The 23,819-nt window shown below is 39.3% G+C and overlaps 2 protein-coding genes across 3 annotated transcripts in view; one reads left to right on the plus strand and one right to left on the minus strand.

Annotated features, from left to right (window-relative positions):
- Nucleotides 1-3,520: 3,520 nt before the first annotated feature.
- Nucleotides 3,521-16,546, minus strand: tifa.L (TRAF-interacting protein with forkhead-associated domain L homeolog). Its single transcript, XM_018251388.2, has 2 exons — nucleotides 16,410-16,546; nucleotides 3,521-5,669 (listed from the first exon to the last, which is right to left on the minus strand). The coding sequence occupies exon 2, from the start codon at nucleotides 5,665-5,667 to the stop codon at nucleotides 5,131-5,133; it is 537 nt and encodes a 178-aa protein (XP_018106877.1). The 5' UTR covers nucleotides 5,668-5,669; nucleotides 16,410-16,546; the 3' UTR covers nucleotides 3,521-5,130.
- Nucleotides 16,547-16,550: 4 nt separating this feature from the next.
- The window catches only part of alpk1.L (alpha kinase 1 L homeolog), an 81,483-nt gene continuing 74,214 nt past the window's right edge, over nucleotides 16,551-23,819 (plus strand). Inside the window, exon 1 of one of the 2 annotated variants that reach the window (XM_018251366.2) lies at nucleotides 16,551-16,653. The gene's annotated coding sequence lies outside the window, so the exon portion shown is untranslated. The remainder of the gene's footprint in view (nucleotides 16,654-23,819) is intronic. The other variant, XM_018251372.2, reaches the window with a different exon arrangement.

Below are 23,819 nucleotides of genomic sequence, written 5' to 3' on the forward strand. Positions count from 1 at the left end.
AAATAATAAAGCGCCGCCCTCTTGGAGATCCCTTCTCCTCCAATAACATAGAAAATTATGTGGTATAAAACCTGTATTAGCCAATTGACATTAGCTCACGTGGTTTAGTTCTTCCTGTTCTTGGGTCTGTGCATTGCTATGCCATGTATAGTTGATAGGAGAAATGCAAAATGATTGTCCTTTATATCATAAGCAAACAATCATCTGCCAATGTGATATATGCTAATCTTATGTACCTACAGATCTGGTACAATGACCAGCAGACAGGCATTTAATAGAGACAGTGATGCTTGTTGGGGTGTTTAGGCTGCAGCCACAATGGACTGATTTTTGGCCTGCATTAATCCGCATTCTTTTATGTCTGCACCCAGCAAAACGGAGCAGATTTCGGTGCCAGAAATGCATAGTCGCATTTCGTCTGTGTGCCTGTACCCCGAGTCAGAGCAGGAGCATAGGAGCTGATAAAACGCAGGCTGAGAATCAGCCTAGTAGCCTTAATGTAAACCAATCCCTAGTTAATACGTATGGGATCCATTATCCAGAAACCCATTATTCAGAAAGTTCTTAAACATGGAAAGGCAGTCTCCCATAGACTCCATTTTTTCCCAAATAATCCAAGATTTTATAAATGATTTCCTTTTTCTCTGTAATAATAAAACAGTACCTTGTACTTAAACCAAACTAAAACATAATTAATCCTTATTGGAAGCAAAACCAGACTATTGGGTTTATTTAATGTTTATAGGATTTTCTAGTAAACTTAAGGTATGGAGATCCAAATTACAGAAAGGTCTGCTATCCGGAAAACCCTAGGTCCCGAGCATTCTGCATAACAGGTCCTCCATACCTGTATGTATTTTTCCTTAAATAGAGAAAGGAGGAATTCACAAATCTGATGTCATTTTATTTCACTGATGAAATGAACTTAAAGCTACCAATCAGCAATTCTCTCTCTTGGATCAACTGCAGTAAGATAAGTTTAAATGATTGTTTTGTGGGTACTGCTGTGGTGTTAAATCCTACATCTGCTTTGTGAATTCCCTTCAAGTTTTGGGGTTTTACCAGGAAATAATTATTAGGGATGCACCAAATCCACTATTTTGGATTCGGCCGAACCCCCGAATCCTTTGCGATTTGGCCGAATACTGAATCCGAACCCGAATTTGCGTTTGCAAATTAGGGGGTGGGAAAGGGAAAACATCTTTTACTTTCTTGTTTTGTGACGAAAAGTCACGATTTCCCTCCCCGTCCCTAATTTGCATATGCAAAATAGGATTTGGTTCGGCCTTGCAGAAGGATTCTGAAAAAAGGCCGAATTCTGAACCGAATCCTGGATTCGGTGCATCCCTAATAATTATAAAGCTTTCTATAGCACCAAGGTGTTCTAGCACTTTACAGAAATTATTCATCATTCATTTCAATCCCTGCCAGAAGCTTACAGTGTAATTTACCTATTCGATGTGAACTAGGTTCAATATCATCAGGAGCCATTTAACTATAAGCAAATTCATGACCCCAATTCTGCAAAGTAGCATGAGAGGGATAATACTGCCCCATTCTGGGTATTGGCTTTACAATAATTTATAAGGGCAGAGAAAATCTTTGCCTCTATTCATCTATAATGGGGCTGTTGTCAGGGTATTCCGATCAGACACTACCCAATCAAGCAGAAATCAGCAAAAAAGATGTACAATATTTCTAGCTACTTCTTTAGTTAAGCTTTAGTTTTCCTTTATGGGTGGGGGGAATCCAGGTACAAGTAGCTTCCAACGGAAAATGATCACATTGTTTTATGCACTGCATTCTAACCACAATATCCTCAGAAAATCTTGGAATATACTCGAGCCTGCACATATTGATTGGACACAAGTTACTTATATGTTTTATTAGTACAGCTATAGGATCTATTATTGAGAAAGCTCCGAATTATGGGAAGGTCTCCCCATGACTCCTTTTTCACCACATAATTGAACTTTTTAAAAATGATTTCCTTTTTTCTGCAATTAAACAGAACCTTTTACATCATCGCAACTCGGGTATAATTAATCCTTATTGGACGCAAACAGCCTTATTGGGTTTATTTAATGTTTAAATTATATTTTAGTAGAAAGTAGGGGGTTATTTATGAAAGGTCGAGTTTGTGAGGTTTTTTTATACCTTGAATAAACACAGAACTCTAATATTTTCTAATTTATGAAAAAAATTTGAATGTAAAAAAAACCCCTCAAATTAGTGAATTCAGGGTGACAATCCCAAATTAGGGATGCACTGAATCCTTCTGCCAAACCGAATCCTTATTTACATATGCAAATTAGGGTCAGGAGGGAAATCACGTGACTTTGTCACAAAACAAGGAAGTAAAATCTTTTGCCCTTCCAACCCCTAATTTGCATACGCAAATTAGGATTCGGTTCGGTATTCGGCCAAATCTTTCACGAAGGATGGGGGGGGGGGTTCGGCCAAATCCAAAATAATGGATTCGGTGCATCCCTAACCCAAATACTTGAAATTTATCAAATTTTCCCCAGAAAAAAAACAAGCGCAAACCACCAAAACCCACCCAAACATCATGAAGACTACAAACATCTTCAAATGGTTCAAGGGATTGACTTCTACATGAGCTCAACAGGTTTTGGCTGGAGTATGTTTCGGGTTCAAGCTATATCCAGCTTCAGGGTATAATAAATCTCGAAACTTTTTTTTTTTTTAAGTAAACAACACTACTTTTGATAATGGGATCATAATTACAGAAAGATCCTTATCCGGAAAAAAAAAACCCAGGTCCTGAGCATTCTGGGTAACAGGTCCCATACCTGTATAGTAAAGCAATGTATTAGTCCATAATGAGCTTTCTTCTTCTAAGGGCATCTTGCCTCAATATTAGCTCCTCCCTTACATTAGTGTGTTGTCAAATACCTGTTGAATTGGTATGCATGCATAGCAGTACTTAGGGTAAGGATGGCCATAAACTGCCAGATTTAAGCTGCCAGTTTCACCCCTTCACAGACCAAATTGGCAGCTTATCAGCCTGTGAATGGGCACTTCCAGAGACAGCCTTGCCAAAGAGCAGAACTATGGCCACCTTTCGACTATTTAAGAAACCCTTATGTGATGTTCAGTGTATGCAGAAATTGGAAACTCTTCCATTTTATTTGTAGTAACCACAAAGAGAAAATTGGCAAGAGAATCAAAGTCCTTAGTAACTACTATTCGTCCTCCCAACCCGTGTTCTCTCTGTTTTATCCCACTCCAGTACCATTTGCTTGGCAGTATAGACCAGCAACACGTTGAACAAACACCAGACTGAGGGCCCAGCCACAGAATGGGGGTGAATGGAGTATATGTAGAAATGTAGTGCAGCTGAAGGGGTAACCGGAAACTAGGATACAAAAAAAAAAAAACGACTTGTGGCCACAATAAAGATATGGGAAAAGTGCTTGTTAAGCCACGTGTTGTCAAGCAAACTAGAGCAATAAGAGAACTGTAAACCCCAAATACATCATATATTGAAACAAACATGTTAATGTGCAGTGATCTTTATATGTTTACCAACTTGAAGTTTAATACAAATATCTTACAGCTAATCTATATACATACATACAGAGTTTTTCAGAGGAAAGTTCAGAAGAAAAAAAATGTTTTGCGAACAAAATTCCCTTACTTGGTAGAGGTATGTGATCTGTTATCCAAAGCCAATGTCGAGAATTCTTCTGAATTATGGGAAGGCCATCTCCTATAGACTCCATTTTAATCAAATAATTCACATACATTATTTCCTTTTTATCTTTAATAATAAAACAGTACTTTGTACACGATCCCAACTAGGATATTATTATTCCTTATTGGAGGCAAAAAAGAAATCTATTGGGTTTAATTAATGTATAAATGATTTTTAGCAGACTTAAGGTCTGTTGTTCCAAATTACAGAAAGACCCCTTATCTGGGAAACCCAAGGTCCCGAGCATTCTGGATAACAGGTCCCATACCTGTATAAGTCATTCATTCAGGATACAGTAATTCTGTACAATGCTAACCTAGAGTATTGATTATCTTATTGTTGATAATGTATGCTGCATGGAAAATTGATTGATATATTAATGTAAAAAGTATATATATTTTTTTTTTTTTTTTTTTTTTCTCTCAGTATCCACCCTCCTACCGGTCTTAACTTGACAGTGGGTGCAGGGTCAAATATATACCCATTATCCACAATGCCCAAATAATGCTCCCATAGACTCCGTTTTATCCAAAAAAATAATAAAGTTCAAATGTATTTCCTTTTTCTCTAATAATAAAACAGTACCATGTACTTGATCTAAACTAAATCTAAACTAAGATATAATTAATACTTACTGGAGACAAAACCAGCCCATTGGGTTTACTTAAATGTTTATATTATTTTCTAGTAGACTTAAGGTATGAAGTTGCAAATTACGGAAAGATCCGTTGTCCAGAAAACCCTAGGTCCCGAGCATTCTGGATAACTGGTCCCATACCTGTATATGAAATACTGTAAGGTTTCCCAGGAGCAATCTGACACAATGTCCTCTACATAAAAAAAAAAAAAAAAAAAAAAAAAAAAATACATTTGGAGCCAATACACAAATACCACACCCTATTTTAGGCAGAGGTTCCAACTCCGTCCTTTCAGAGTTACATTTAATAATCCCAAATTCTATTACCAGAAGTCCCTGCAACTACTGGGGTGTCCCATGTGATTCCAACTGATAAATATTATGTTTATGGAAAAATGTATTAGGTAGGGATGCACTGGATCCACTATTTTGGATTCGGACAAACCCCCCAATCCTTCTTGAAAGATCTGCCCGAATACCAAACCGAATCCTAATTTGTATATGCAAATTAGGGGTGGCAAGGGGAAAAAATTTTTTACTTCCTTGTTTTGTGACAAAAAGTCACGCGATTTCCCTTCCCTCATTTGCATATGCAAACTAGAATTCGGATTGCCGGGCAAAAAGTTTCGGGCGAATGCTGCTGAAAAAGGCTGAATCCTGGCCGAATCCCGGATTCATGCATCCCTAGTATTAGGGGTAGCTGCCTACAATAAATATGCCTAAGAGTCTTTCTAGTTTCACCATCGTCTGTTATATATAAAATTAAGTTAGAAATTTAAGATTCGTTTTCATCTATTTCAACAGCATTTAGGGTTCCACATTCTGGAACCGGCTGCATAGTTGGTATAAAGCTGTCCTGAACAAGGGAGACGTTTGATTTTTCACAGCAAATTTCAAACTTCTCATCGGAGTCCCCTGCTTCAATTTCTGCCAATATCTGGAAATCCCCAAAGCGGATCATACACTTTGCAGGCAGCTCGACCTTGTTGAGATAATCCAATTCCAAGTTGTCCACATACAGTTTGTTCTTTTTGCTTAAGTTTTTTATCTCAAAGGTGCTAGTGGAGCAGTTAAATTGCTTGAAGAGTTGCAAGCTGAACTGGATCCGGGAGACTCTGTTACTAAGCAAAGGATAGCGGCAAATATTGTAATCACGCCCGAAGGCCACAACTGCATCGGCCTTTATTACTTCTTTTCGGCTAAAACTGATGCCTTTGAAGACTTTTTGATCTTGGTGATTTGGATGATACATAGTAAGGGTTAAACAAAAGAGAGTCTGCTCTGTGTCCACGTCAATTAATTCTTTATCCATTTCTAAATGGGGAAAAAAAAGCAAACACAATCAATGAAAGAATTGCTGCAATAGAATCATGTGGGCAGTGGATTTAAAGGGGGGGGTCACCTTTAACAGTTAACTTTTAGTATGTTATAGAATGGCTAATTCTATGAAACTTTTCAACTGATCATTATCAAATTGGGGTCGCTGACCCCATCTAAAAAAACAAATGCTCTGTAAGGCTTAAATCGTATTATTTTTTTTATTAATCATCTTTCTATTCAGGCTCTCTTATTTATATCCCAGTCTCTTATTCAAATCAATGGATGGTTGCTAGGGAAATTTGGATCCTAGCAACCAGATTGCTGAAACGAGATCTGCTGAATAAAAAGCTAAACCAACTGAATATTGTCTCAAAATATCAATCTCTACATCAGGGATCCCCAACCTTTACAACCCATGAGCAACATTCAGAAGTAAAAGGAGTTGGGGAGCAACACTAGCATGAAAAATGTTACTGGGGTGCCAAATAAGTGCTGTGATTGGCCATTTAGTAGCCCCTATGTGGATTGTCAACCTACATTGAGGGTCTGTTTGGCAGTACAACTGGTTTTTATGCAACCTAAACGTGTCTCCAAGCCTGGAATTCATTAATAATCACCTGCTTTGAGGCCACTGGGAGCAACATCCAAGGGGTTGGAGAGCAACATGTTGCTCACGAGCTACTGGTTGGGGATCACTGCTCTACATCATACTAAGTTAATTTAAAGTTGAACTCCTCCTTTAATTTCCTTCAAAACAATGGCAATTTCCAAAACATGCTTTGAGTAGCTTCCCAGTAAGCTGGGACCAGTCATGGGCCTTTGATGGAAGATAGCAGAACTTCCTCTGTCTCTTCTTATTTTAGCCGGATGCACATGCTCCTGTGCATGGACTGATCATGAGTTAAAAGAACATCAGTATTTGGTCCATGAAATATTGTAAATAAAAACATGCTTAGACATGATCAAATACATCTCAAATATCTACAGATATGATTATAATCGCTTATGATATTGAACTGAAACTTATATCATTCATGAGAATCGCTGAAGAGAGTTTCCTTCAAACTCAAAGGGAATCTTCCAGTGTAGCTCATGGGTGTGATTAACTCCTTTAAAGGAGATGTATTGTGTGAAAAACAAGAATGCGTCATGGCATTAAATATAGAAGGACTGTGCTTAAAAAGTAGTGTTTGAGTCTGATTTATTGAAAATTTTCCCAAACCACACTAGTCCCTCCCATCTGTTCCACTTCCTGCTGCCTCCTTTTCCAGGCTGTGCAGGGAAGCCTGCAACACTCAGCACGCTGAACTTAAGGATAGGAAGCAATCAGCAGCTTGGCTGACCTGATAGGGAACTGACATCTATCTTTGCTTCTGTGACTGCAGGACTGTGACAGGATGCTAATGTGCTTTTTGCCAGGATCGTTAGGACACGCCCACCCCTCATTTGAAACAGGAACAGGATCTGTAGTAGATCTATAAGAAGCTCCAATAAAGGGGCCATTTTTAATTGGGTAAAATATAGGTTAGTAGCAGGAGAGTGGATCGACAAGAGGCAATTGGTTGGTTGGATATACGGTTTTTCTATAGTCAGATTAACAATCCGCTAGTCAAAATTACTGTATTGCATACTCAGTATGTCCTAGTAGTAAATTGTAAAAACACCCATGCAGTTCACCTTCAACTGCCAACCCCTTCACTCACTTAGAGATCCTTCCCGTAATGTGGCAGCTAACTGCCTAATATAGGCTGTTTTGAAGTTATAGGAAGACCTGAAATCATTAGTCAGAAATACCTAAGAAAACCTTGTCAAAGCACCCGCCCTTTGTCATAAGCCTGAAAACATCTGAAGGTGATACATACAACTTGGGAAACAACAGAACTGGATTTATTATTATCCTTTGTCAAATGGAAGGGGGCAGATTCTATGTGTTACACAGAATGTACTTTTTGGGAAGCTATATATACACACTACACACAGCATATATAATAAAAGCAAGACACAAGCAATACAAGCGGATATGCCTGTGCTGTGCATCTGCACACTTGCCAGATCGGTCTGTGTGAATTCATTATTTTTGGAAGCCAAAGCAGAAAGAGCACACGATAAGTCCGCACTGGAGAACTGGAAAAACCTGTTGCAGTGTGTTAGAGAAAATACACTAGAGCCCCTTTACTGTAAATACCCACATTCCTCTTTCTGCTCTGTGCTCTGTATAGCACTTGCTTTAGCCAATTTGTGTACCAACAGATTTAATAGTGTCCCCTGCAAAATGTAACTTTATGGCCACCCTGCAAAAAAATTAAATTTCCAATGCTCTTCTGGACTCCCAGCATGGATGTGCAGATGCATGGGTCAGTATGGGTGCAGGCAGGAGAGTTCTAACCAGGCTCTCTGCACTTGCAGGGTTTGCTGTAATCAACGTATGTCTCCTTCCTTCCACTAATAAATGACTGATCCTTGATTATGGATGCACAGAATCCAGGATCCGGTTCTGTATTCAGCCAGCATTTGTCTTTTTTCACCAGGGCTCAGATTCAGCTTAATCCTCGTTACTGACCAAACCAAATCCTTAAAATCACACAACTTTTCATCACACACAGGAAGTTGAAAGAAAATTAACTGCACTCTGTGAGCACAGTTCTCTTTCACTCTTCTGTAGCCTAATTTGCACATTAATATTAGGATTCAGCCAAATCTTTCACAAAGGATTCAACCGAATTCCAAAATAGTGGATTTGGTGCATCCCGAATATTGATCCTAAAGAACCAAGGGATGTTTTGTCATCTGAAACTTTGGACACCTCCAGCGTGGAAGACAATACGCCCAAAGTTCCATTCATTTATTACATATGCTTCCTCTAGTATCCAAGAGATGCCTCACAAAGTTCTGGCATTATGTATTTTTATGGGCCATAACTACAACGCATCTATTCACACTGCATCGGACTAAACCTCCTTATCTCTATCACTATCTCTCTCTATCACTCCATTGTGAATCAGCCAGGGACATTCAAGCAACAGTGCAGTAAATGTTTATGAGCCATAAAGATAAAGGATATTTCATCCTGCTTTGCCTTTTGGTGCATTGCTTCTGGCCCTGACCTCAAATCCCTGCCATAAAGACAGGCTTCTGATGTTTGCCAAAAAAAATTGTAATAATTGGGTGAGTACTAGGACATATTACCCAATTCAAGTACAAAGGGTGCCAATAACTTTTAAAGCTGTAATGTAAAACATTTGTTTCCAAAACTACACTACTTCCCACAATATATTTCATTGCTTTCAGTTAAAGGAAAATAGTTTGTATTCAGACAACAGAATACCTCTAAGTATATACATCATTGGAAGCATAGCTGGCCACAATGTAGGTGCCCACAGGCAGCACATTTATATCCTCCCTGCATGACCGTTTCTCAGGTTGAGGAGCAACTGAAGTACATAGAATACATTTCTCAAGCAGTTGTGTATAATATGGGCCATGTTTCTTCTGAAGGGAAACATTAAAAACCTTGGATCAGAAGCAAAGTCTAGGGAGGGGGTTCTATACCCATGTCATATTACCAGAACAAGTTTATAATCTTCCTACAGTTTATCATTATGGAATGTACATGTGCAAAAAAGAATCTCATTGTATACTACAGATCTTATCTGTTGTGTATCTTGTGCATTTTCCTCTTTTTTAGTTTTGAATGACAGCCCAAATAGCTACACAGCAGCTTGTTTATATAAACTATAGTAGTCTTTCTAAAGCATACACGCCAGTTTTACCAGTGCAGCGCAACAGTACATTATATATTCATCGCTTTAAAACACTTTCATTTTTAGGTGTTACTGTTACTTAAAATACTATTTCCCCCCACTGAAGCTGCAGGCTGACAGACACAGCAACTCTGGAAAGAACAAACTAATTCTTGCAAGAGGCACAGGAGCATATGCACTTCGTGTCATGGCTCCGGGCACTCTCAATATGCTTGTGCTCCCCAAATTGGAATTTTCACCTGCATATGTGGAGAGGGGCATCTCTTGTGAGAAGTAGTATTGCTCCCCTCATTCAGAGTGCACCTCTGTCAGCGCACAGTTTTGGGGTTGGAATAATGCTAATTCGGGATAGGGTCAAACTGACAAATGATGGGTAAATACGTAGCGAGGGCCAAAAACGAGCCAGATATACTACAGAAAAGAAATAATGGGATTAACAAAATTATTTACTCTGTTCTTGAGTTCATTAAAAATCCAATCACATTTCAGGCTGGTATAATTAAAAATTTTCAGTCTTAACTTCATTTTTTAATTTTTATGGTATTTGAATGATTTGCCTTCTTCTTTGGACTCTTTCCAGCTTTCAAACGGGGGGTCGCTGACCCCATCTAAAACATATTGTAAGTACTTTTCGTTCTATTCAGGCCCTCTCCTATTCTAGTTTTTTTATTCAAATCAATGCATGGTTGCTAAGGTAATTGGACCCGAGCAACTGGATTGCTGAAATTGCAAACTGGAGAGCTGCTGAATAAAAAGCTAAATAACTCAAAACCCACAAATGATAAAAAATTAAAACCAATTTCAAATAGTTTCTGAATTTCACGCTCTACAAGTTAATGTTAAAGGTGAACTATTAATGTTTGCCTAAACCCTCAGCAAAAAAATAACACAAATACTTATGTAACAAGCAGGATGGCAGATTCAGGCAGTGACAGAACTAGGTGGGGGGCGGGCCCTGGTGCGGGCCGTGCAGCCGGGCCCCGCCCCCCACCCTAGTCCGTGCGGCGCTGGAGCCGACTGCAGCCAGCGTGACTGCGGGGGGCCCTGCGGGGGTGCGGGCCCTGGCCCAATTGCACCCCCTGCTCCCCCGGTAGTTACGCCACTGGATTCAGGTGCCATACCTATCAAGTTTCTCTTTCCTGACTGAAGTCTAGTGGTATTATCCTCTATTATAAATTCAAAGGGAGGGCAATATCAGTGTCATTTTGTTCTGCATCAAGAATAAATTTAGGAAGGAGATGAGAAACTGTTAACTGCTGTGACATCAGTGAAGAATTCTGGAAATCCCCCCCCCCCTTTCATTCAGGAAACCAGACAAGTGCCCTTTTGAATGTGCTGCTTAAACATTTGGCACCTCTCGGGTATGCACATACAGCACTTATTATAACTTTATATAATAAAAAGCACCAAGTTTGCCCAGGAGCAGTAAACTATAGGATAATAAGATGTTTGTTTTAAATAAGGTGACCGGTAAATGCTTCCTGCTGGTTACTATAGGTAATTGGACATGTAGCAAACTTTGGAATATTGCACTTTCTAAGTCTGGCAAATATAATAAATGGAGCAAAACATGATACAACAGGCGATGAAGAGGGCTATTAGATCTTATAATCTAAAACAGAAAGGGGGGTGCAGTAGCACTTTGGAGTCTAGGTTTGATTCCAGTCTCTGTGGGTATTCTGGTTTCCAGTATTTATTTATATAAATATCACAGTAGCTGTAACTACTAAGTTGGGTGGAGGAGCTAGCTAACAGGCAGAAATATAGCCCTGGATGAAAACGTTACGCAAGGTGCGGACGGACGGGGATTCTCTTGGATCTGCTGATGGAGACACAGCCTGGTGTGACATTTGCTTAAGGGGGGAACTCCACAAAAACATTACTTGAGCTTTTTGAAAAGTAAACATAATTTCAAGCAACTTTGCAATATACATCAATTAGAAAATATGCAGACTTTATGATTTTTAATGGTTTGGAACAGTTCACCAAGTCTAGCCCCCTGCCAGTGGCGGAACTACCGGGGAAGCAGGGGGTGCGAGTGGACCAGGGCCACAGGAATCCGCCATGTATGGAGGGGGCGGGGGCCTGGCTGCGCGTCACGCACCAGGGCCCGCCCCCCTCTAGTTACGGCACTGCCCCCTGCTCTCCTTCTGATCTGTCTGACTACTTTGCTGAGCTGGCTGACTACTGTTACTTTGTATCAACAGCCAACTGTCCTTAGTCTGCATCCTCTAAACCCCCACAATTCCCTGCACACATTCAATAAGGAACAGAACATCACAGTGCAATGCATTGTGGGTTATGTAGTTCCTGCATGCTATTTGTAAGCTGTGGAGAAGTTATTACAATTTGTAACATCAGTATTTAGTCCCTCCTTCCCTGCCCGGATATCAAATGATGTAGAAAGAGAACGGTTAAACAGCTGGATTTCTGCATAGAAAATGGCATTCATTCATAGATTTTGAAGAAACAGGTAACTATGATGGGTTTATTAGGGGTTTGTGTGTTATGCGGGCCTCTTTATCTGATTTTGGTTTGGAAGCCAAAGTTCCCCTTTAATAATCAATTAAGCAAAACTATGAGAAGGCACTCACTTCCAAATGTAACTATAAAGTATAACAGCTGTGGTCACATGCACCCTTAAACACACACACGCAAAACACCAAGCAATGTCATACTCACTCTGTGTCATAATTGTTGAGGTAGAACAAAAGTTTTCAGTGCAGTTCACATAACACTGGAATTACCCCCCCCCCCCCCAAGCAGAATCATCTTTAGCAGGACCCACCCCATGTAAACACAATGGGAAACAGAATATTTTTCTGCACCACTCCCTTTTCTGGTAAAAATAGTTATCTGTCCTGCTCAAAAAGTCCTTATACCTGCAAGATCCCTACGCATTCATTCTTTGTAGAAATTACTTTACCAGTTAAGACTGAAGGCCCCATTTTGTCTGAGCCTTTCAGGGACTTAATATTTATCAGATTCATCCCCCAATCAACCCCCCCCCCCAAAAAAAAAAAACTATTGCTTGGTTTGTGGTATGAAGTCCCATAGTAGGTTATAGGCAATGTAAATCGTTTTTTCCCAGTGGATTTAATCAATGCTTGTTAAAAAATATCACTATTGATCAAACTCGCCTTTTTTGTGGGTTTTCAGGAAGATCAATATTTACATAGATTTGGCTGAACAATAACAAATCAAACTAATTTGTGACAGAATAATTGCGGCTATTATTATGGATCAACTGGAACTGTACGTTACATAATGACACAATAAAATACTTTTAAAGGGGTGGTTCACCTTTCAGCTAACGTTTAATATGTTACAGAATGGCTAATTGTAAGCAACTTTAACCCTCATTTTTTCTTTATAAAAGAGTGTTTGAATTATTTGCCTTCTTCTTCTGACTCTTTCCAGCTTTGAAATGGAAGTTACCGACCCCATCTAAAAACAAATGCTCTGTAAGGCTACAAATGTATTGTTATTGCTACTTTTTATTACTTGTCTTCCCATCTGGGCCCTCTCCTATTCATATTCCAGTCTCTTTTTCAAATATTTTTCATGGTTGCTAGGGTAATTTGGACCCTAGCAACTAGCTTTTTGAAATTGTAAATTGGAGAGCTTCTGAATAAATAAGCACAACAACTCAAAAACCACAAATAATAAAAAATTAAAACCATTTGCAAATTGTCTCAGAATATCAAGCTCTACATCTTAATAAACATTAACTCAAAGGTGAACAAACCTTTAATACGATAAAGGGCTGATGCACACAAGTATTTGGTCCTGCATTCCCTTGCACTGTATCTTTCATATATCTTTTCACATGCCAGAGTAATGCAGCTCTGTATTTCTTACCTGAGGCATTCCACTCGTCTTTAGTGCTTGCCTGCACCTCAGTGAGTACCTACCAATAGGAAATACAAGGCTAGGTTTCTTTCTGCTTTTCCCTGCACTGGAACCCATGCAGGGGCGTAACTACAGAGGAAGCAGACCCTGCGGCTGCAGGGGGCCCAAGAGGCATAGGGGGCCCCATAAGGCTCTAATTAATTAGGAATTTTAATAAATATTGTTAATACAGGGCAACCACTGGATATTTTGGGAGCCCTAAAATTATTTTGCTGTGGGGCCCAGTAACATCTAGTTACGCCACTGAACCCATGAAAGATCCGCCACATGGGGAAAACAGGAAGAGCCCTTATACCAAGGATACTTAGCATATGTGTAAGACCCCATAAACAGCGTGGCTCCCTATTTATAATTATTATTATGTGAAGTCTCTTCCTACAGTACAGAATGATATTTCTAATAACACGTCTGGTTCAAAACAAATTTCTGGGTCACAAAGCTAATGCTTTGACTTAGAGGGTTATTTATCAAAGGTTGAATGTTAGAGCTTTGTGAGGTTTTTTTTTTTTTTATACCTCGCATTAACACACAACTCGAATTTTTTCCGATTTAAGAAAAAACTTACTATTCAGTGAATTTTCGAGGTGAACAACCCGAAAACTCAAATGGATCTAGTGATTGAAGGGACCTCTGCCATTGACTACTACATGACCTGGAGATGTTTTAGCTGGTGTATTTTAGGATTCAAGCTATTTCCAGCTTTGAGGTATAATAAATCTCAAGTTTTTTTTTTTTTTTGAAACCCTGAAAAATTTGAGGTTTTTATTTATAACCCAAAAATTTGTTTAACTGAAAATTGCCCTTGAAAACCTAAATATTTTGAGTTAAAAAAAACAATTCAACCTTTAATCTGCCCCTTAAAGGGGTTGTTCACCTTCAATCAACTAGTAGTTTTCCGATAGATCACCACAAATAACGACTTTTTCCAATTACTTTCTATTTTGTGTCACCGTTTTTCTAATATAGAAGTGTAAAGTGTCATTTCTCTCCTTCTAAAGCAGCTCTGGAAGCTAAATTGATACATTTCTTATCTTTGTCCCTGCTGAGCAAAATCTCTAGGTTTCATTTCAGGGAGTTGTTGAAATTGATACAATAGTTGCTAATACTGCAGAGATGCTGCTGAGAAATGTATCAGCTAAATGTTGCCCCTGAATTACTGAGCTGCCAGACTCAAACACCACAGACACGAACATTAAACTTAGGAAAAACAGTAAAAAATAAGTAATTGAAAAAAAAAAAAAAAAAAAGTATTTATTTCGGAGGAACAACTAAACTGAAAAAAGTGATTGGAAGGTGAACAACCCCTTTAATGTGTGTCCCCTTAGAAAAGTTTTACACAACGACACTAAGAAAATTTGTATCTAATCTAAATCTGATCTTCATTTTTGACATTTTTCTTTTCTGCAGCTCTTCAGGTTAAAATTCCAACTCCTGTGTGGTTGCTAGGCTCACCGACTCTAGCAACTAGGCATTTGTCCCAATATCCCATGACAGTAAAGCATGCGTTATATAGAACAAAATACAGAGATGGAATGCTAAAGTGACATGCCTTTTTTGGAATATGAATGCTGAGGGAGCAAAATATAGAAATATAAAAATAATAGAATTGCAGCCTCATAGATCAAGGTCAGTTTCTGTAACATACTAAGATTTTAGCAAGGAGCCTGTATGGAAGGGGGAATATGAAACTCCATGTATATGGTGCTCAGGCTGAAACTGAAATCAGGACCCAGGGCTGTTTTGCAACATAACTTTAAAAATTGCCCCTTTGATGCTGTAGAGTCAATAGGGCGTTCAATAACAACTTCATGCTTCCATCCAACCTCTGAGTCAAGTAATCATCTGACTGGATAATTTCATGGTTTTTTCTTGTACCAGAAGAGATCCAATGGTAATAGAACACACACTCTTTTTAAATGGCTATGTTGCATCAGTGTGACTTTCCCCATGAGCTCAACAGCACAGTAACCGTCTCTATTAATGAACAAAAAAAAAAGTACCACTCTAGCCTAGTAAGTCCCTTGTGTATTGGTTTTTGGGTTCGTATGAATATGGCATTTTTAGCCATATTCATTTTTAGGTTTTAAGTAAAACAAGGTGCCCCACACTATCCTGAATGTACCACTGCGCAATTCCGTTGTAAGGGAATGCTGCTGTTAAGTACTATGCCAATTTATCTCAATAAACCCACACTGATTACTAAAAAAAGTAAAACAAGGTGACAACTTACAGAGCTTTGATCATAGAGTCGTCCTGCTATAATTCTGGGTCAACACAACATAGCAAGCTATTGGATGCACTAAATCTAACTCAGGGGCAAAACCCATAGGGGCATATTTATCAAAGAGTGAAGTTAGGGATCACTGCAGTCCACTAGAGTGAAATTCCGCCTCACTCCATTCAGGTTTATTGGATTTGTATTTTTACAATGTAAAATGTGAAAGTGAAAGTTCACCCTTTGATAAAATGCCTTTAAAAATTCTCTAGAAATGAATAGAGAGTGGCAGAATTTCACTCCAGTGGACAGTGGTGATCTCTAACTTCACTCTTTGATAAATATGCCCCATAGTCTCTCAGAATCTCTTAATCAGGGGTGTCATAATAAAAGAGGGATCAGACCCAGTGGCTGCTGTGTAGCCCAGTGAAGCTACATAAGCAATCCATGCCTGCAAAAGAGCTCATCTTCCCAGGGCTTTAAAATATTTCACTGTGGCTCACTCTATAGAGAAGAATTTGCTAAAATCAAGTTGTAATGGTGGTATTTTTTGGGTGGGGGTATGCAGCATGAGAACGCTCAGTCACTTGGCCTGCAGAACAAATATACAGGTGAAATGGCAGATTTTTCAAGCATATGGAAGCGGATAATAAACTAAGAGTCAAATAACAGAACTAACACGTGGCAGGCAGGCTGAGCTCCCAGCAGTCAGTGTGGAACCTGCTAAAGTTGTAGTTCAGCTGCCCTTATGTTCCCTCACGTTATTGCTCCTGCATTGTTGCAAAGGCAGCAGATACTAATCAGTATGGGAATGCCGCAATAGAACGCGCTCGATAACAACCGTACCTTGTATTTGTTGCTTCTCGCAGACAGCTGATCGCTCGGGGTTATTTGCTCACACGAAGCCAGACACAACGTTATCAATCAGCAGCGAGACACTGCTCCTAAATATGGAATGTAGGACTGCCTCTTCACTCACTCGCTCCGCCCACCATCGCCTACACCCTGCACTTCTCCTGCTCGTTTCCTTCTCTCGTTTCTCAGCACTCTATGGATACCCGGAAACCAATTGCTTCGTCTTATTAAACAGGTATATTTTAATATTTCAACCCTCTTGTCAATGCCTGTTTGTGTTCTTTATATTGCTTGTTTTGCTTATACAGAGCTAGCGCGCATGTGTACAAACCGAAAGCTAAGAGCACTATGTTGTGTGTGTGTGTGTCAGCAGGAATTTCCCAGCCTGAGCCTGTGTGTGTGTTACGTCATGTAGATGGGTGGAGGGGGATTGTCTGAACTTTTTTTTAGTGGGGGATTTATCACAAATCTACAGTAGGGACAGCTGACTGGAACTTGGATTGGGGCCCCACTGAACAACATATTAAAGGGGAACTCCACAAAAACATAATCTTTTTGAAAAGTAAACATAATTTCACGTATCTTTGCAGTATACATCAATTAAAAAACATGCTTACTTTTCATGATTTTTAATGGTTTCTGACAATTCCCTAATCCTAGCAGCCCCCTGCTCTCCTGTTGATATTTCTACTTTGCTGAGCTGACTGACTTCTGTTACTTTGTATCAACAGCCATCTGTACAGAAAGCATATTAGGACATCATCAGGGGAAATCCATCTCCTGTATACGATCTCCTATGTCACACCTCGTTCCTCCCTTCTCAGCTGTCAGGTCCTGCTCCTCACTCCTCCCTCCTCAGCCATCCGTCCTGGATCATCGCTCCTCCCTCCTCAGCCATCCGTCCTGGGACCTTGCTTCTCCCTCCTCAGCCATCAGCTGTAGCTCAGATTTGATTGCTGCAATTAAAAAACCCAAAATGCCTATTGGCTAAAAGGAATGGCAAGAACAAGTAACTATAATCAGGGCGCAGGGTTGAATATGCGCACCCTGAGGAGTGAGGAGCAAGAGATGACAATTGAGGAGGGAGAAGCTAGGACCCAGGACGGATGGCTAAGGAGGGAGGAGTGCGGATCAGGGACCCAGGACGGATGGCTGAGGAGGGAGGAGCAAGAGCTGATGGCTGAGGAGGGAGGAGCGAGGTGTGACAGCCTCAGAGGATGGGTGAGTAAAAAAGCATGCCATGTCGCATTCCTCTTGCTTAGGACCACACATGCAGGACAATGATTTCCCCTGACGATGTCCTAAAATGCGTTCCGTACAGCTGTCCTCGGCCTGCTTCCTCCAAACCCCACAATTTCCTGCACACGTGATTTTAATAAGGAAAGGAACATTACAGTGCAATGCATTGTGGGTTATGCAGTTCCTCCATGCTGTCTGTAAACTGTGGAGAAGTTGTTACAATTTGTAACATCAGTGTTTAGTCCCCCCTTCCCTGCCAGGATTTCAAATGATGCAGAAAGAGAAGAACTGTTAAACAACTGGATTTCAGCATAGAAAATGGCATTTATTGATACTTTGAAGAAACAGGTAACTGTGATGGGTATATTAGGGGTTTCTGTGTTATGTGGACCTCTTTATCAAATTTTGGGTTTGGAAGCCGGAGTTCCCCTTTAATTCCAGTGACTTCCACTATACATGTTGTTATGTCTTTCAATTTTTATTTCAATATGTTATGCATTAAAGGGCAACTGTTGGGTAAAAATTTTATCCTCAACCAAAGGTGAGGGCTAATAGAGCCCGCATTCCGGTTGGGGATAACAATCGTTTTTTTTAAAAAAAAAATAAATAAATGCCCCCCACCAGCGCTACAGCGCGGGCAGCCATGTCCGGTTACTCGCATACGCATAATTAAAAGCTGCCCCGGATTGCTTGTTATGCACATGTGTGTGACTGGACATGGCTGCTTGCACCGGGAGCTCCTTAATCATTGCGCTGGCGGGGGGCATTTTTTCTTTTAGAAACTACTGTTATCCCCAAACGGAATGCGGGCTCTATCAGCCCGCACCTTTGATTGGGGATAACATTTTTACCCAACAGGTGCCCTTTAAAGGGCCTGTTTTGTCAGTTTGTATAAATATTGATTAGGATAAAAAAATTCCCCAAATACTGTAAACCTATTGCCAAATAAAGGGGTAGTTCACTTTTAATATGTAATAGAATGGCTAATGCTAAGCATTGCGGTAAAAACTTAATATAATCGAGCGAAAACCCAAATTGCTCGAATTTTTTGGCTTTTTTCCTGAATCACTCTGTTTTTTTTCAAGTTTTTTTTCTAAAAAAAAAGTCCGATTTTTTTTATCTAAACCCGGCGCCGACCACGAAAACTTATATATACAGAACCTAAACAGGTCTGAGATGGCGAATTTTCGCATTTGGACTTTTTGCAGCATCGGGGTATAGTAAATCTCAAAACTTTTAATGAAAAAAACTCAAATTTTTCTAATATTCGGATTTTACCTCACCCCTCATTGTTTTGTCAAAAGCTAACACTGGGCCATTCCATTTGATTTTCAGGGCCTTCCTAACAAGATTTATGGTTCTGATAGGAGGATTTTAATAGGCAAGAAGGAAGGTTTGAAGAGATATTGTAATATTTGGTTTACACAATACAAAGCAAAGGGAATATGAAAAGCTTATTATGTGGCATTTTATAGGTAATGGCATACAAGGCTAGTTAAGACAGTTTGAGTTTCATGTTGTTAAAGGGATTCTGTGTTGATAATTTGCTGACCAAAACCTTATTACTAAGCAAGACTCTGAGGCAAGGTTCTTCAGAATAACCGAGTTATTTATTAGACAACAACAAAACACAGAGGCTCGAGAAGCTGTCACAAACCCACTAGCAAGGAAAGCTAAGTGGGGCTTCAAATGTAACACAGATCTGTTCAGGTTTATACAACCCTTCTATGATATTTGCAGTCAAAGCTAACACCCTAACAGTAACACCAAAAAATGAAAGTGTTTTAAAGTAATGAAAATATCATGTAATGTTGCTCTGCACTGGTAAAACGGATGTGTTTACTTCAGAAACACTACTATAGTTCATATAAACAAACTGCTGTGTAGCAATGGAGGAAATTGAAAAAAGGCTATATGGCACAGAATAAGTAGTGGAGAACAGATAACACCATTATGTTCTACAGAGCTTATCTGCCATCTGCTGTGTAACCTGAGCCTTTTCTCCTTTGAATGGCTGCCCCCATTGCTACACCATTGCAGCTTATTTATATAAACAATAGTAGTGTTTCTGAAACAAACACAGCAGTTTTACCAGTGCAGGGCAACACTGCATTATATTTTTATAACTTTAAAACACTTTAATTTTTTGATTTGACTGTTCCTTTAAGTCAAAATGCACTATTTCCACTCCTGTATAGTTGGGCTCACAACAGCTGCCTTTTCCTGCCTCCTGTTCTGAATTGAGTGCTGCTGCACCAATTGACTCAAAGGAACCCTGGAGCTACTGCCACCTCCAGACCATGTGATCCCGGGAACCTCAGCCCAATAGGCACACAGCACTTGCATTCAAAGGATAAGGAGCAACCATCACTCTAACGCAATTTAGTGCAAGCACTATTTCATTCATTTGGGCACATCAGCTGGAAATGCGTCAGGTGCAACACACCCTGTATTCTAAATTATGGGGAAAATGTGTTGAAAATTGCACTTTGCTCACTCCACGTGCAGTTGTAAATGCCCCCTTTTGTTAGTAGCATTTTTCTCTTTCCAATCTAAAGTATGATGATTTCTAGAGTGAAACTTTCAAAATTAGGTTGTGCATTACAAAGGGGGGGGGGGAGATTTTGTTAGATCTGTACAAGTCAGGAATCTTCATATACATATTTAGTATTGGAACACTTAAGACTTTCCAAATCCTGTGTATTTTTTGCCTAAAATTAAATGGGTTGTTCACCTTTAAGCTAACTTTTAGTATGATACTTTGATGATTTGAATAAGAGACTAGAATATAATTTGAGGAGGATCTGAATAGAAATATGAGTAATAAAAAGTCACAATAACAATACATTTGTAGCCTACAGAGCATTTGTTTTTTTTAGATGGGGTTAGTGACCCCCATTTGAAGGCGGGAAAGAGTCAGAAGAAGAAGGCAAGTACAGTAGAACCCCCAATTTACATTTTTTAGGGGACCAGAAAAAATGGTGTAAAATCCAGGAAAATGAAAAATCAGGGAAATGTATGTATAATATATAGGTGGGACCACAAAACCACAATGTAAAATGAGGGAAATCTTAAAACCAGGGGATGTAAAATTGAGGTTTCACTGTAATTAAAAAATATATATACAGTGAATTGGCCATTCAATAACATAATAAATATTAACTTAAAGGTGAACCACCCCTTTAAATATGTTTCCAATATTTCTATCTTTATTATAAATAAACTGGTGCTGAATGCTAAATTGACATTTGTCTGGCACTTAAATAGTTAAATAGGTATTCAAACTGTGCCATGACCTTTGTTTTTAATTGTGCATATGCGTCCAATTCAAATAAGGAAAATAATCAAACAAACAATTTTGTCTGTGTTTCAGAGCACAGTTCCCAGAAAACAGTTGATTAAAGAGGAAACTTACACAATTGTGTTTACAGTTTTAATGATTATCTAGAAGTTTATTACTTTTTTGGCATTCTATTTTTTTTTTATTACATGTATAGTTTCGGTTTTAAATAAACAAGTAAAGCAGTTAAGATTCAGCGATAACCCGTATTCATTCAATTCTAGTTTGTTTTGTAAAATAAACAACGAGATTTTATATGTAACTGGGTAGTATCAATTATGGTTCCAAAAATGCACTTTAAAACCCATTTCCACCCAAGTCCAAAACCTACCTGGACTCCTACCCCACCTTAAACTTCCACGTGTACTGTAACTAGAACTCACCTGGCACATATGTGCCACAAGTTTCAGGGCCAACCTTTGCAGGTAGATTTTGCTGCTGTTGTTTTTTTTTAATCTTTATGGTAATAGCTGACAATTTCTCATCTGGCTACGGATAGCAGGAAAAGACTCCAGGGCATTACTGGATTTTCCCAAGTGGCCTGGCATGAAAGCAAAGGTGGAGCAATATGATGCTAATGTATTACTCGACATGTATTCAAGTCAACATGCGGTTTAAGACAAATATGTAATTGTCATAGCTACATAGTTACATAGTTAAATCGGGTTGAAAATAGACAAAGTCCATCAAGTTCAACCCCTCCAAATGAAAACCCAGCATCCATACAAACACCCATCCCTACTCTCACATAAATTATAGATACCCATCATGTTTACAAAAAAGTGTGTTCTCTATTTGAGAAAATAAATTATCATTAGAACATTTCTACAAGCAACAGGGGTCTGCATATTGATAGCCAAAACTATTAGAAGTAATGAATAGAGCTCTATTTTTTCTTTCATTTTTATGTTGCCATCTGAATCCCTTTATATGCATCTATAAATAATGTTTTCATGTGGCATGTACAGTTATGGGATCTATTATCCGGAAACCCGTTATCCAGAAAGCTCCGAATTACGGAATGCCCATCTCCCATAGACTCTATTTTATCCAAATAATCCAAATTATTTTCTCTGCAATAATAAAACAGTACCTTGTATTTGATCCAAACTAAGATATAGTTAAACCAGCCTGTTCGGTTTATTTCATGATTACAAGATTTTCTGGTAGACTTAAGGTATGAAGATCCAAATTACGGAAAGATCCGTTATCTGGAAAACCCCAGGTCCCAAGCATTCTGGATAACAGGTCCCATACCTGTATTTATGTTAATATACCTATACTTAGGGGGTTGTTTAGTAGAAAAAACCTAACATTTTTCGAGATACCCCGAGGATGGAAAAAGTCAGAATCCGAAAATCCGGCATCTCAGACCTGCCGAGGTTTTATATAAGTCAATAGGAGAGGTCCCTATCCTATTTGAAAGTTTCTGTTGCCTGCACTAAAATTAAGATTCTGGTTTTCGCATGATTTTATCAAGTTTGTTGATAAATCGTGTTTTTTTAATAATAAATAAGGTCCAATCGGATTCTAGTTTTGGTTGGACTTTCTTTACTCCAAAAACTTCAGATTTTGATAAATAAGGCCCTTAAACATGCATACGCAAACCTTTACATGTCCTAACAATGGGACATATTTATATTTCATAAAGTAAAATAAAACTTGCCAGAGGAAAAGACCATGTTTCTCACATTTAGGGGGAATTTTTAGCATTACGAGTTTCCTTTTCTGTTGTGAAGCTCATTAAGATTGTATTGTAAGGCATTTGTTATGAGCACCCCTTTCTCACTATAAATAAGCTGATCTTTGATTTTTAAGTTAAAATAACTGGTTCCCTGCCATAGATTTTAAATGATAAGGTGCTGTCTGTCAGGGACCAGAATGGCTTCATTGTAGAATTTACGTTACAAGTTACTCTTTGATCTGGGGCACACTTATTGGCTAACAATTCTCGAAGGTACATGTACGGTATGTTTATACAGTCTAGGTTTTTGCAGAGTTCAGTGGTGTGGGTAGGGTTGGCACCTTTCACTTTTCCCTTTCACAGGGGCAGGAGCTGACCAGCGCCGATTCTGACTAAGGAGCCGCCCTCACCAGTTTACTTGTCGGGAGGGGAGGCAGACACACAATTGCGGAGAGCGCAATTGCGCTCTCTCGCAATAGTACAGCCGAATTTCCGGTTCAAAAACCGGAAATTCGGCTCTTAAAGGTGCAGGAGCGGCTTTTTGCCTGGAATCCTTTCAGGCGCTGCCGCCTGAGGCGAGCGGCTCAGCTCGCCTCATTGGCGGCGCGCCCCTGGAGCTGACATCATAGGGGAGTGGCTGTGCCATCACGGGATGGGGCAATGAAGTTGCAGGGGTGATGACTTTGAGATTGGCCCAGACTGGCAATCTATGGATTCTGACAAATGCCAGATGGGCTGCTGTTAGATCCCATAGACTGTCACTAGTTATCGTGCCTGATATTGTAGGGACTATTTTAAATGCCAGCCCAGACCTGATGCCGGCATAGCTGCAATTATGATGCGATCATTGGCCCAAGGGACAAATGATCAGATCAGCACAGTTGACAAGGTTGACATATTGGTGAAAGATCTGTTTCTTTAGCAACCTCACCAAATGAGCAGATCTTACTGTATAATGTATGGACAGCTTTAGATGTCTATTTTCTAGATTTCTTCCCTTACTTTTCCCACACACAAAGGGATAGCATCTTAAGGAATGCCAGAAGCTGTAGTTTTACATTAGAACCATATCTTGTTTCCCCCTTCACACACAATATAGGTCCCTGACATAGACATAGGGTGATTATTTTTGTTTGGA

Source organism: Xenopus laevis, chromosome 1L (genome assembly GCF_017654675.1).
Source record: "Xenopus laevis strain J_2021 chromosome 1L, Xenopus_laevis_v10.1, whole genome shotgun sequence".
Classification (NCBI taxonomy): Eukaryota; Metazoa; Chordata; class Amphibia; order Anura; family Pipidae; genus Xenopus; species Xenopus laevis.